Source organism: Salmo salar, chromosome ssa12, assembly GCF_905237065.1.
Source record: "Salmo salar chromosome ssa12, Ssal_v3.1, whole genome shotgun sequence".
NCBI classification, from domain to species: domain Eukaryota; kingdom Metazoa; phylum Chordata; class Actinopteri; order Salmoniformes; family Salmonidae; genus Salmo; species Salmo salar.
This window is the reverse complement of record NC_059453.1, coordinates 60,209,114-60,221,556: the sequence shown is the minus strand read 5'-3', so window position 1 is coordinate 60,221,556 and position 12,443 is coordinate 60,209,114. Positions and strand designations below refer to the sequence as shown.

The 12,443-nt window shown below is 44.8% G+C and overlaps 1 protein-coding gene across 1 annotated transcript; it reads right to left on the bottom strand.

Moving 5' to 3' along the window:
- Positions 1–126: 126 nt before the first annotated feature.
- inpp (Inositol polyphosphate 1-phosphatase) lies at positions 127–5,721 on the bottom strand. The gene is given in 6 exon segments (NM_001165288.1): positions 127–797; positions 3,103–3,271; positions 3,498–3,704; positions 3,885–3,945; positions 4,107–4,324; positions 5,610–5,721. Coding segments are annotated over 5 exon segments (1,170 nt in total). The 5' UTR covers positions 4,311–4,324; positions 5,610–5,721; the 3' UTR covers positions 127–268.
- Between the last annotated feature and the right edge of the window lie 6,722 nt (positions 5,722–12,443).

The following is a 12,443-nucleotide window of genomic DNA, read 5'->3' as shown; positions in this document are numbered from 1 at the left end:
AGAGAACCAGTAACTGTAAAGAGACCTTCCATTTAGGTATAGCTTAATCTTTTACAAAACACATTTAAACATACCAACTACTGTAGTTAGTTTAATAACATGTTTATATTCCTTCATATATTTACTTTTGCAAATATATAGCTGTTAAACATAACTTGGACAGCATAGTCAATAGAAAAACACCACTGACCCTCCAAAAATAGAATATTAAGCAGCACGACCCTATAAGCAATGATACTTGTGCCCACCATCATCAGCTACTCTTCCTTTAAAACTTGCCCTTCAGTTCCCCAATAACCCTATGGAGAATTTGACAGTTGAGATAGGCCACCAGGCCCCCCTGGTTGGCCCAGTGGTCTGCTCCAGTGCTCTCTGTGTGGGGTTGGTGGTAGGTCAGTTCCCCCTGGTCCTGGTGCCCCCCCTGACAGTGGCTGGAGCCAGAGGAGTGGAGGCACTCTTTAAGGTCCACCATCCCCCCACCCAGTGCACGGAGCAGGGCATGGGGGCCGCAGGAGTCCCACTTGAAGGTGCTGCCCTCTGAGAGGACGTAGACGTCAGCCAGGCCCAGGATCACACACAGGATCTTGTATCCGGCCCCCGAGGCATACATCAGCCTGTCAGGCCCGCACAGAGGGGCCAAAGCCTCTTTCACTGTCTGCTTCTCACTGGAGCTCATCACCACTGAGAGCCCTGGTCCTCCCGCTGCTGTCGTCTCTGCAGGTCTGTCTTTAGGTCTGAGCACTGAGCAGGCTTTGATGTTCCCACATGACACACCCCAGAAATGCTTCCCCTTCCAGCTGCAACAAATATGTACATCACATCAAACATGTTATTGACAAAGGCAGCTTTGTTGGTGAGAACTGAGCATGTTATTTCTGTGTCTGACAGGTTTAATTATAATTCAATTCAGTAAGTGGATTGAAAATCGTCACTGAAAATAAAAACATTCCAATACTTAAATTGGTAACAATTAGTTATTTGAATCAACTGAACTGAAATAGCATTGACCATAACCCAGGGGCCTCATAACAATTGAGTAAATTTCACACTAAATATTTGCGTGCAACATTTCTGAAAAGACTAAGTCAAAACATATTGAGATTTATAAACTTGCCGCATGCCATACTTGCACATATTTCCCATTATAAATCAGACTAGTCGTAAACTGTGCGCATCGTGAACAAGCATTATAATTCCGCCTGGAAAATGCACATCATTTAGCTTTTATGGTGAAAATAACCCCCTAATTTTCTGTTTTGATGTGGAACTTTTGAAATTAGGCCACAGCAGTTTCTAAAAGATAGAGCCATGTCAAATTAGATCTGTTCTCAGAGGTGTTGCTACATTTTCCCCCCAGTGATTTTGCTGTAGCAAAGGAAAGGAGTGACTATGTCTGAAATAAAAAAAACTGACAAATTGTTGTGGAGTTTGCAGAACATTTTATTTAGTAATGTTTTGCAATTACTTTTCCCCCCAACCTAAATATGATGCACTTCCCGCGAATTCTGAAACATTGTCGATGCCCACTTCAAACATTTCAAATTACAAGGTGAACTGTCAATTCTACTGTTATGTTTTAATTTTAACCGCGCTCCGGATCGGATCATATGGAGCAAAATATTTGAAATACCTTATTTACTACTGTGAATTTGGTCAGATTAAATGAGAGATGGGACGAATTGTATCCTAATTTGTTGAATAGGCTTCTTCGGGAATTTGAAACCATCACAGTCAGAAAAGGTCCGGAATTTATTCTGAAATGATCAGGAAATAGATTCCTATTACTATATATTTTTTAGATTGCAAAAATAAAATAAATAGATCTTCGCTCTTCTCATTAACGAACGTTTTGGGGTATATTTTGTACATACGCAGCGTTTATAAATGAGGCCCCTGGTGTCAGAACTGATTGCTGTTCTGGTTCTATAGCAGGGATCTCCAACCTTTTCTAGCGTGAGAGCTACTTAAAAAAATGTTTTACCTGTTGTGAGCTATAATTTTTTTTTTTTATGCTTTCAAATAGGCACATTCTTCTCTTCTCTACCATGCAACTCATCCCTGGTTACTGTGGTTGATAAACAGTATTCTGCATGACAGGCCCCATGAAATTAAATTCAGTTCGCTCTGTTTTATTTTTTTCTGGTTTGGGATATTTTTTAAATGTTTATAGACTTAATATTACAATTATTCATAGAGCATCAACGAAAATGGATGTCCATATAAATGCTTAAATCACATCAGAACACAATTTCTGGAAGATTAAAAACGAACACATTTAAATGTTTGTGTAATTCCCCTTTAATTGCACATCTGGCAAAAGAGGAATGTGTCAATGTAGCAATGTTTCTGCTGCTAGGCCTACTGTAATGGCGGAGTTTCCAAAACAATGGCCACCCAATTGATACAAACAATTATCATTTATAGTTCTGTCAGGTAGGCCGGGCGCATGTTCGCTGACACAGTCGCCAGTTGTACAGTGGTTCCTCCGACACATTGGTGCGGCTGGCTTCAGGGTTAAGCGAGCAGTGTGTCAAGAAGCAGTGCGGCTTGGCAGGGTTGTGTTTCGGAGGACGCATGGCTCTCGACCTTAGCCTCTCCCGAGTCCGTACTGGAGTTGCAGCGATGGGACAAGACTGTAACTACCAATTGGATATCATGAAATTGGGGAGAAAAAGGGGTATAAAAAAATAACAATAGTTCTGTCAGGTAAGCCTACTTTGCAGTTAATATTTAATTGAGATGATTTTTGGGGAAAGTCTTTCTGTCTACCCACAAAACGGTTATCATTAGCTTTGCTAACTGGCTACATATGGAGTGATTGACAAATGCACATACCATACAGACAGACAGGGCCATATTGCTGGAAATGAATTTGCAAGTATTGTGTTACGTTTGGCTTTTTAAGCCAATAGTGGCTAACCAGAGTTGGGATAACGTCAATGTGGCTTTGATTTGATAGTAGCAGGGAGCTTTGTTTTTATGACATTGCGATGGAAGGATGCATGTACTTTTAGAATTGATTGGCGAGCTACTCATAAGTGGGCTGCGAGCTACTGGTAGCTTGTGATCTACCTGTTGGAGACCCCTGTTCTAGAGTCTCACCCTGTTGGGTCTTTGTGGTTGAAGGGCTGGTTGATGACCCCCATGACGGGTTCCCCAGTAGCGCGGAGGTAAACCCCGATCAGGACCAGGGCACACTGCAGACCTGACGGACAGAGACGCCCCTCCGCCGCCGCCTCCTCACGACCTTCAATGTATTGGCTGGTGGCATCTGAACGACAACCAAACCGATAGGAACAACGTACATACAATGCCATGCTTATAACAGTGTTAAAGGACAAGGAAAAATCTCTCCCATGGCGTTGGTGTAGTAATTACACCATACAATACAAGTGGATCTGCTCAGTGCTAAACATTATCCATCATTTCCATTCATGTATATCTACGGAGATACAACAAATCTTGTTTTTAAATTGTGACTCTAGGTCAGGTGTTACCGATGGGGTCGATCCAGATGCCCAGGTCAGAGGGGCTGAGGGGTATGTGGAGGTCGTCTGTCCCCGTGTCAGTGAGTGTGAGCTTAGCGTCCTGGTGAATGGCATGCGCCAGGAGAGTCGCCGCCGTCTGGTCCCCATCCAGCACTGTGGCCAGCAGGGCTGCGGTCTCCTTCTCCGTCCCACACACTGTGACTATCACACTCTCCCCTGGGACGCACGCATGAACACACACAGTCAACAGGTCTAGTGTTATTAAAAAGTACATGTTGCATTGTATATGTTGCTCTTATACCCATGTTATAACACTTATTAGTCATGTACCTGCATTGTATTAACATATTGTTACATAGTAATAAGTGTTACTGAACTGTGGGTGTTATTACCAACCTAGTCCATTCTCAAACTTGTTAGACTCCTCTCCATGTATATGGTCAATCATTTCAGGAAACTAAGGTAAAACAGGATAAAACGAGTAGAGGGTTAAGATTGCCAAAAACATTTGATTATACTAGAGAGGGATATGCCACAAATCCTCCAGAGGCTTGCCTGGAAATATTTCAAACATGAAACCTCATCATGATAACATGAGAAGTGTTTTGGTTCCTGTACCTGAGCTCCAACATCATGGCGGATCATCTCTTGGATCACAACATCAGCCAGCGTCTTGAAGTCCTGGACAAACTTCTTGTTCTTATCCACTCCAGTCTTCTCCTGGACCAGCAGCTGGAAGAGAGGGGCTTCTTTCCTGCACACGCGGGCCACATTGGCCGCCTTCTCTGCCACACGCAGCAGCAGCTTCAGCAGATCAGCCATACTTGACACCTAACCTGAGAGATAGAGAGAGACAGAGAGAGATGGTCAACACCTTTAATACCTGTGTAGGCTAGCAGGGCCTTCGATAGTACCTTAGATATGGGGTCAGAGATAGTGGTGGTTTGTTTCCCCCAGCAAATTGTGCTGTGAGTGGCTGACCTAAGGAGTTACAAAATGTCCTCCAGATAAAAGGGACAATGATTAGCCACAGCCTTGTAGGCCATAGCTTCTCTCAATGGGGAAAGGATCTTGAAGATGTCAAAGACAAACTCTGTAGAGGTTGTAAAGAAGCAATTAACTGGATTACCTGGGGAGGTCTGCTCTGATATTGAGAGTTCATTAATGTATGTGGCCTGCCTCTGAGTGCATGCCTAATTATAGCTTCTGTAATAATGAAACTAGGACATCTCTACATAAGTGAGAGCAAAGAAAAAGAATGACCCGCATTCAATAGCCTGTTTTATAAAACCATGCACTCTCTATCCACATGCAAATAAGTCCAGTAGCCTAAAACTGATATTTCTGTTTGCTCCTTATTGTCAAAGTGAAAAGTATGGCACTTATGGAATTTGGGCAAGTTGAGTCAGCTGTGTGGTTGCCCCATTGGACAGGTGATTTAAAAAAAACTGAATACAGCCAAAGTTTTACTCTGGTTATGGTACTGCAAACACGTGATGTTTTAAGACAAAATATTAACATTAAAATATAATATTGTAATTCTGTAAGAGTTAAACTGATTAGAGTCTTCTTCAAATACGACAATAGTTCACTGTCAAGAATAGGCAACTGACACAGGGGAAACAATATTTTTATGTCACTTCGATACAGAAGTTACTTTTTCGTAGCAGGTTAGGAGAACATGCAGCAGGTGAGGAGAATTGACGTAGCAGGTTATGAGACTGAGGTTAAGGTTAGGAAAAGGGTTAGGGGAAATGCTTTCTTAACCTGCTATGTAAATAAATCACTTTTTATCGAAGTGGCGTGAAAAGAGTGTGTCCCATTGACACAGAGAACAGTGACACAGAACAGGAAAGCAAGCACGACCAGGCATATAAATGCTTAATCATTTCCAATTCAAATATTGCGGCCAACCAATCCAGAATATAGGCAACTCTACGTGCGCATATTTCACGCCTTTTTAGTTGATTACAGTAGTGAAAAAAACCTAACCCACTCGCCACTTGAGTAGGCTATTTGAGCAACATGGACCTAGAAATGAAGTTACCGTGTTTATATAAACAAGCCATCAACAGTGAACGCTACCTTATATAAAAACATTGCAATTTATTTTACTCTTACCGGGAAATGTTCCGGCTGATTCGTATTAGGGTATTTTCTCGTCTAGCGCCCTTCAAAGCTGACCCGTCACGATCCAATCTGCTTAATGTTTCCTGTGTCAATGCAGGCTAAGGATGTTTCTGAATGGGCGTAATGCCGTGTGCTAGTCTACAGTCGGCTACAATAAAACAAATAGGCTACGGGCGACAATTCAATCTCGGGATATAATTTCCCTACTCCAGGAACGTAGTTTCCTGTTCTTGTTTGATTACGTCGGTGCGGATGTTTTTGCGTATCGGAAGGGCGGACGGAGGTGATTTTCCACTGAGCTCGCGAAGGCTTTTCCATCGCAGCCGACGTGGGCGGAGGTTAGAATAATGTAGTACTGTAGCCTGACTACTAGTGTGTGAAGTCGTATGATCTTGCTGCAATATGTCTACACGTGCTACGTTAGTTTAGCAACAATGTGACAATTTGAACTGCACCAGTTCTAGACCTAGACCCTACGCCCTATTAAGTAGGCCTATGAATTATTTTCAATTAAAAACGATTCTACATCCCTCAATACATTTCTCTTTACATAGAAAGGTGAAGGGAGAAGACAGCTATGCAACACAGCATTTAAAGTGTTGAATAAAAGCCTATTCTTCTCCCCATCGGCACATCAATTATATATACTCAATCCAAGGCAGATATGACCTAAACAAATCTAATCCTATGTGCATTTGTCATTTGACATGAACACAACAGTAAGAGAATCCCAGTAAGTGAAGCAATGGAAGAGGAAATGGTTTTAGTGGCACCCTATTGCCTCTATTACCACCAGAAGCATACATTATCATACTGCATACATCAATCATTACTGTAGTAGGCCTGCATGGAGAATAGCAAGCTATTCCCTTTACAGTGCAATACTTTTGACCAGGGCCTATATGACCAAAGGCCATAAAAGTAGTGCAATATAAAGAGGGTGTCGTTTGGGATATTGCCACTGTCTGGCTGACTGATAAGAGCTTTCATGGGATTGATCAATACAGTTTAGCTGTTCAGAGCACTAAGAGACAAGGCTGAAAAACACAACCACTGGACAATGGCTATGTTCCAAATGACTTATTCCCTACAGTGCCTTCAGAAAAAATATTCACACCCCAGGACTTCTTCCACATTTTGTTTTGTTACAAAGTGGGATTAAAATTGATTTAATTGTAAAAAGAATTGTCAACGATCTACACCAAATACTGTGTAATGTTAAAGTGGAAGAAAAATTAAAACAGTTGTAAAACATTTTTGAAAAATAAACACTAATATACATACCTTTGGCAGCGATTACAGCTGTGAGTATTTTTTAGGTAAGTCTCTAAGAACTTTCCACACCTGGATTGTGAAACATTTGCTCATTATTCTTTTAATATTCTTCAAGCTCTGTCAATTTGGTTGTTGATCATTGCTAGACAACGATTTTCAGGTCTTGCCATAGATTTTCAAGTAGATTTAAGTCAAAACTGTAACTCTGCCACTCATGAACATTCACTGTCTTCTTGGTAAGCAACTCCAGTGTAGATCTGGCCTTGTGTTTTAGGTTATTGTCCTGCTGAAAGGTGAATTAATCTCCCAGTGTCAGGTGGAAAGCAGTCTGAATCAGGGTTTCCTCTAGGATTATGCCTGTGCTTAGCTCTACCCCATTTCTTTTTTATCCTTAAAAACTCCCCTGGCCTTAACGATTACAAGCACACCCATAACGTGATGCAGCCACCACCATGCTTGAAAATATGGAGAGTTGTACTCAGTAATGTGTTGTATTGGATTTGCCCCGAACATAACACTTTGTTTTCAGGACAAAAAGTGAATTGCTTTGCCACATTTTTTGCAGTATTACTTTAGTGCCTTGTTGCAAAACAGGATGCAGGTTTTCAAATATTTATTATTCTGCACAGGCTTCCTCCTTTTCAATCTGTCAATTATGTTAGTATTTTGGAGTAACTACAATGTTGTTGATCTATCTTCAGTTTTCTCCTATCACAGCCATTAAACTCTGTAACTGCTTTAAAGTCACCATTGGCCTCATGGTGAAATCCCTGAGCGGTTTCCTTCCTCTCCAGCAACTGAGTTAGGAAGGATGCCTGGATCTTTGTAGTGAATGGGTGTATTAATACACCATCCAAAGTGTAATTAATGATTTCACCATGTTCAAAAGGATATTCAATGTCTTATTTGTATCTTTTTATCTACCAATAGGTCCCCTTCTTTGCGAGGCATTGGACGACTTCCCTGGTCTTTATGGTTGAATTTGTATTTGAAATTCACTGCTCGACTGAGGGACCTTACATATAATTGTATGTGTGCATTACAGAGATGAAGTAGTCATTCAAAAATAAAGTTAAACATTATTATTGCACACAGAATAAGTCCATACAACTTATATGACTTGTTAAGCAAATGTATACTCCTGAATTTATTTAGGCTTGCCATAACAAAGGGGTTGAATACTTATTGACTCAAGACATTTCAGCTTTTCATTTGTAATAAATAAAAATGTCTAAAAACATAATTCTGCTTTGACATTATGGAGTATTGTGTGTAGGCCGGTGACACAAAATCTCAATGTAATCCATTTTAAATTCAGGCTGTAACACAAAAAAAGTGGAAAAAGTCAAGGGCTGTGAATACTTTCTGAAGGAACTGTATATAGTGCACCACTTTTGACCAGAGCCCTATGGACCTAGGTCAGAAAAGTGCACTGTAAAGGGAGTATGATGTCATTTGGGATGCAATCAAGGAGTGTCTCAGGCTTAGAGCATCAGTTTGTCATTAGCCTACCAAGCCTCACAATACAGCGAAAGACGGTTGGGTTCTGTCTTCAAATGCAGGTAATATAATAAAGCAAATAATTGAGCAGTATTTATTGCATTTGTGTGGAATTGTTTGTGTAGTTAATTGAGGAAAATCATTTTGGTGTTGTATTGTCCCACGCCTCAAGTGTCTTTCTGTAGTTATCAATGTAATTTTGTATTTTACATCTTGTCAATCTATGGTCAGTTGATCTGAATGAGCTTTTTTCCATTTATAAGACGATAAGGCAAACACAATGTAGACCTATTTGAGCATTGAGTTTAGCTAAGGAGCGATGAGCAACATGAAAACATGTACAATGATATCATAGGCTATAATACTATACAGTTCTAAATATGCCTCATGTCACGGTTGTGTGGAGAGACGGACCAAGGCGCAGCGTGCTTTGAGTTCCATATCTTTATTTATGTGAAAACGTACAAAAAGGAAACAAACAACGAACCGTAACATAAGAGGTGCAGCATGCACTAACTCAAAATAAGATCCCACAAAAACCAGTGGGGAAATGGCTGCCTAAATATGATCCCCAATCAGAGACAACGATAAACAGCTGCCTCTGATTGGGAACCATACCAGGCCAACATAGACATAAAACAACCGAGATAACCCACCTTAGTCACACCCTGACCTAACCAACATAGAGAATAAAAGGCTCTCTATGGTCAGGGCGTGACAGTACCCCCCCCCAAAGGTGCGGACTCTGGCCGCAAAACCTGACTCTATAGGGGAGTGTCCGGGTGGGCATCTAGCGTCGGTGGCGGCTCCAGTGCGGGGCGAAGTACCCACTCCGCTCGTGGATCCGCCAGCATCGGTGGCAGCTCTGGTGCGGGACTTTGGCCCCGCCCAGAGCACGGGTCCGGCCATGGAGCCGGGTAGAACGCCGTGCCCGGACTTGGCCTCGGTGCAGAGGAAGGCTCCGGCCATGGTGCGGGACTGGACACCGTGCCTGGACTGGGCACCGGTGCAGAGGGAGGCTCCTGCCCTGGAGCGGGACTGGACGCCGTGCCTGGACTGGGCACTGGCGCAAAGGAAGGCTCCGGCCTTGGAGCTGGACTGAATGCCGTGCCTGGACTGGGCACCGGCGAGGAGGAAGGCTCCGGCCATGGAGCTGGACTGGGTGCCGTGCCTGGAAGCTCCGGACCGTTGACCCCCGCTGGAGGCTCTGGAACGTTGACCGTCGCAGGGGGTTCCGGACTGTGGACCACTGGGGACCACCGCCGGAAGCTCCGGACCGCCGCCGGAAGCTCTGGACCGCCGCCGGAAGTTCTGGACTGGGGACCGCCGCCAGAAGCTCCTGCCCTGGAGCAGGACTGTACGCCTTCCCTGGAAGCTCCGGACCATTGACCCCCGCTGGAGGCTCCGGAACGTTGACCGTCGCAGGGGGTTCCGGACTGTGGACCGTCGCAGGGGGTTCCGGACTGTGGACCGTCGCAGGGGGTTCCGGACTGGGGACCGCCGCAGGGGGTTCCGGACTGGGGACCGCCGCCGGCAGCTCCGGACCGCCGCCGGAAGCTCCGGACTGGGGACCGCCGCCGGCAGCTCCGGACTGCGGACCACCGCCGGCAGCTCTGGACCGCCGCCGGAAGCTCCGGACCGTCACCAGAGGCTCCGGACTGGGGACCGTCGCCAGAGGCTCCGGACTGGTGACACGCACTTCAGGGCGAGTGCGAGGAGCAGGCACAGGACGTACCGGACTGGGGAGGCGCACTGGAGGCCTGCTGCGTGGGGCTGGCACAGGTTGCACCGGACTGGTGACACGCACTTCAGGGTGAGTGCGAGGAGGGGACACAGGACGTACCGAACTGGGGAGGCACACTGGAGGCCTGATGCGTGGGACCGGCACAGATTGCACCGGGCTGGTGACACGCTCCTCCAAACGCCTGCGTTGCCGCATACTCCTCGCCAACTCCATTCTCCGGTATCCCTCCTCGCACTGTTCCATTGACTCCCAGGCGGGCTTTGGCACTCTCCCTGGGTCGACCGACCATCTCTCTATCTCCTCCCAGGTTGTCACTGGCTCACTCCCCGGCTCCGGCGACCACCCCGTGTGCCCCCCTCCCCCAAAATCAATTATTCGAGCTGTCTTTTGGGCTGTCTTTGTGGCCGCGAACCCCGGCGTCATCGCTGTCCTCCCTTCTCTCCTTGCGTCTGCTTCCACGGCAGGCTTTCGTGTCCTGACATGATTTCCTCCCAAGTCCAGGATGTCTTCTCCTCCTTTATCTCCTCGTAAGTCCAGGAGGCCATCTCCTCCTGGGCACGCTACTTGGTCCTGTTGTGGTGGGATCTTCTGTCATGGTTGTGTGGAGAGACAGACCAAGGCGCAGCGTGCTCTGAGTTCCACATCTTTATTTATGTGAGAACGTACAAAAACTTTTGACCAGAGCACTATGGACCTAGGTCAAAAAAGTGCACTATAAAGGGAATATGATGTCATTTGGGACGCAATCAAGGAGTGTCTCAGGCTTAGAGCATCAGTTTGTCATTAGCCTACCAAGCCTCACAATACAGCGAAAGACGGTTGGGATCTGTCTTCAAATGCAGGTAATATAATAAAGCAAATAATTGAGCAGTAATTATTGCATTTGCGTGGAATTGTAAGTGTAGTTTGTTGAGGAAAATCATTTTGGTGTTGTATTGTCCCACGCCTCAAGTGTCTTTCTGTAGTTATCAATGTAATTTTGTATTTTACATCTTGTCAATCTATGGTCAGTTGATCTGAATGAGCTTTTTTCCATTTATAAGACGATAAGGCAAACACAATGTAGACCTATTTGAGCATTGAGTTTAGCTAAGGAGCGATGAGCAATATGAAAGCATGTACAATGAAATCATAGGCTATAATACTATACAGTTCTAAATATGCCTCATGTCACGGTTGTGTGGAGAGACGGACCAAGGCGCAGCGTGCTCTGAGCCATACCAGGCCAACATAGACATAAAACAACCTAGATAACCCACCCTAGTCACACCCTGACCTAACCAACATAGAGAATAAAAGGCTCTCTATGGTCAGGGCGTGACACCTCATAAGACCGGTGATGTTACTAATCTTATAGGGAGTGTCTAAGAAACTAGTAAAAAAAAGTGGTAATTCAAATACTTTATATTTAATTCCAATTTACTTAAATAATATTGAAATATATATATACTGCTCAAAAAAATAAAGGGAACACTTAAACAACACATCCTAGACCTGAATGAAAGAAATAATCGTATTAAATACTTTTTCCTTTACATAGTTGAATGTGCTGACAACAAAATCACACAAAAATAATCAATGGAAATCCAATTTATCAACCCATGGAGGTCTGGATTTGGAGTCACACTCAAAATTAAAGTGGAAAACCACACTACAGGCTGATCCAACTTTGATGTAATGTCCTTAAAACAAGTCAAAATTAGGCTCAGTAGTGTGTATGGCCTCCACGTGCCTGTATGACCTCCCTACAATGCATGGGCATGCTCCTGATGAGGTGGCGGATGGTCTCCTGAGGGATCTCCTCACCGACCTGGACTAAAGCATCCGCCAACTCCTGGACAGTCTGTGGTGCAACGTGGCATTGGTGGATGGAGCGAGACATGATGTCCCAGATGTGCTCAATTGGATTCAGGTCTGGGGAATGGGCTGGCCAGTCCATAGCATCAATGCCTTCCTCTTGCAGGAACTGCTGACACACTCCAGCCACATGAGGTCTAGCATTGTATTGCATTAGGAGGAACCCAGGGCCAACTGCACCAGCATATGGTCTCACAAGGGGTCTGAGGATCTCATCCCGGTACCTAATGGCAGTCAGGCTACCTCTGGCGAGCACATGGAGGGCTGTGCGGCCCCCCAATGAAATGCCACCCCACACCATGACTGACCCACTGCCAAACCGGTCATGCTGAAGGATGTTGCAGGCAGCAGAACGTTCTCCACGGCGTCTCCAGACTCTGTCATGTCTGTCACGTGCTCAGTGTGAACCTGCTTTCATCTGTGAAGAGCACGGGGGGCCAGTGGCGAAT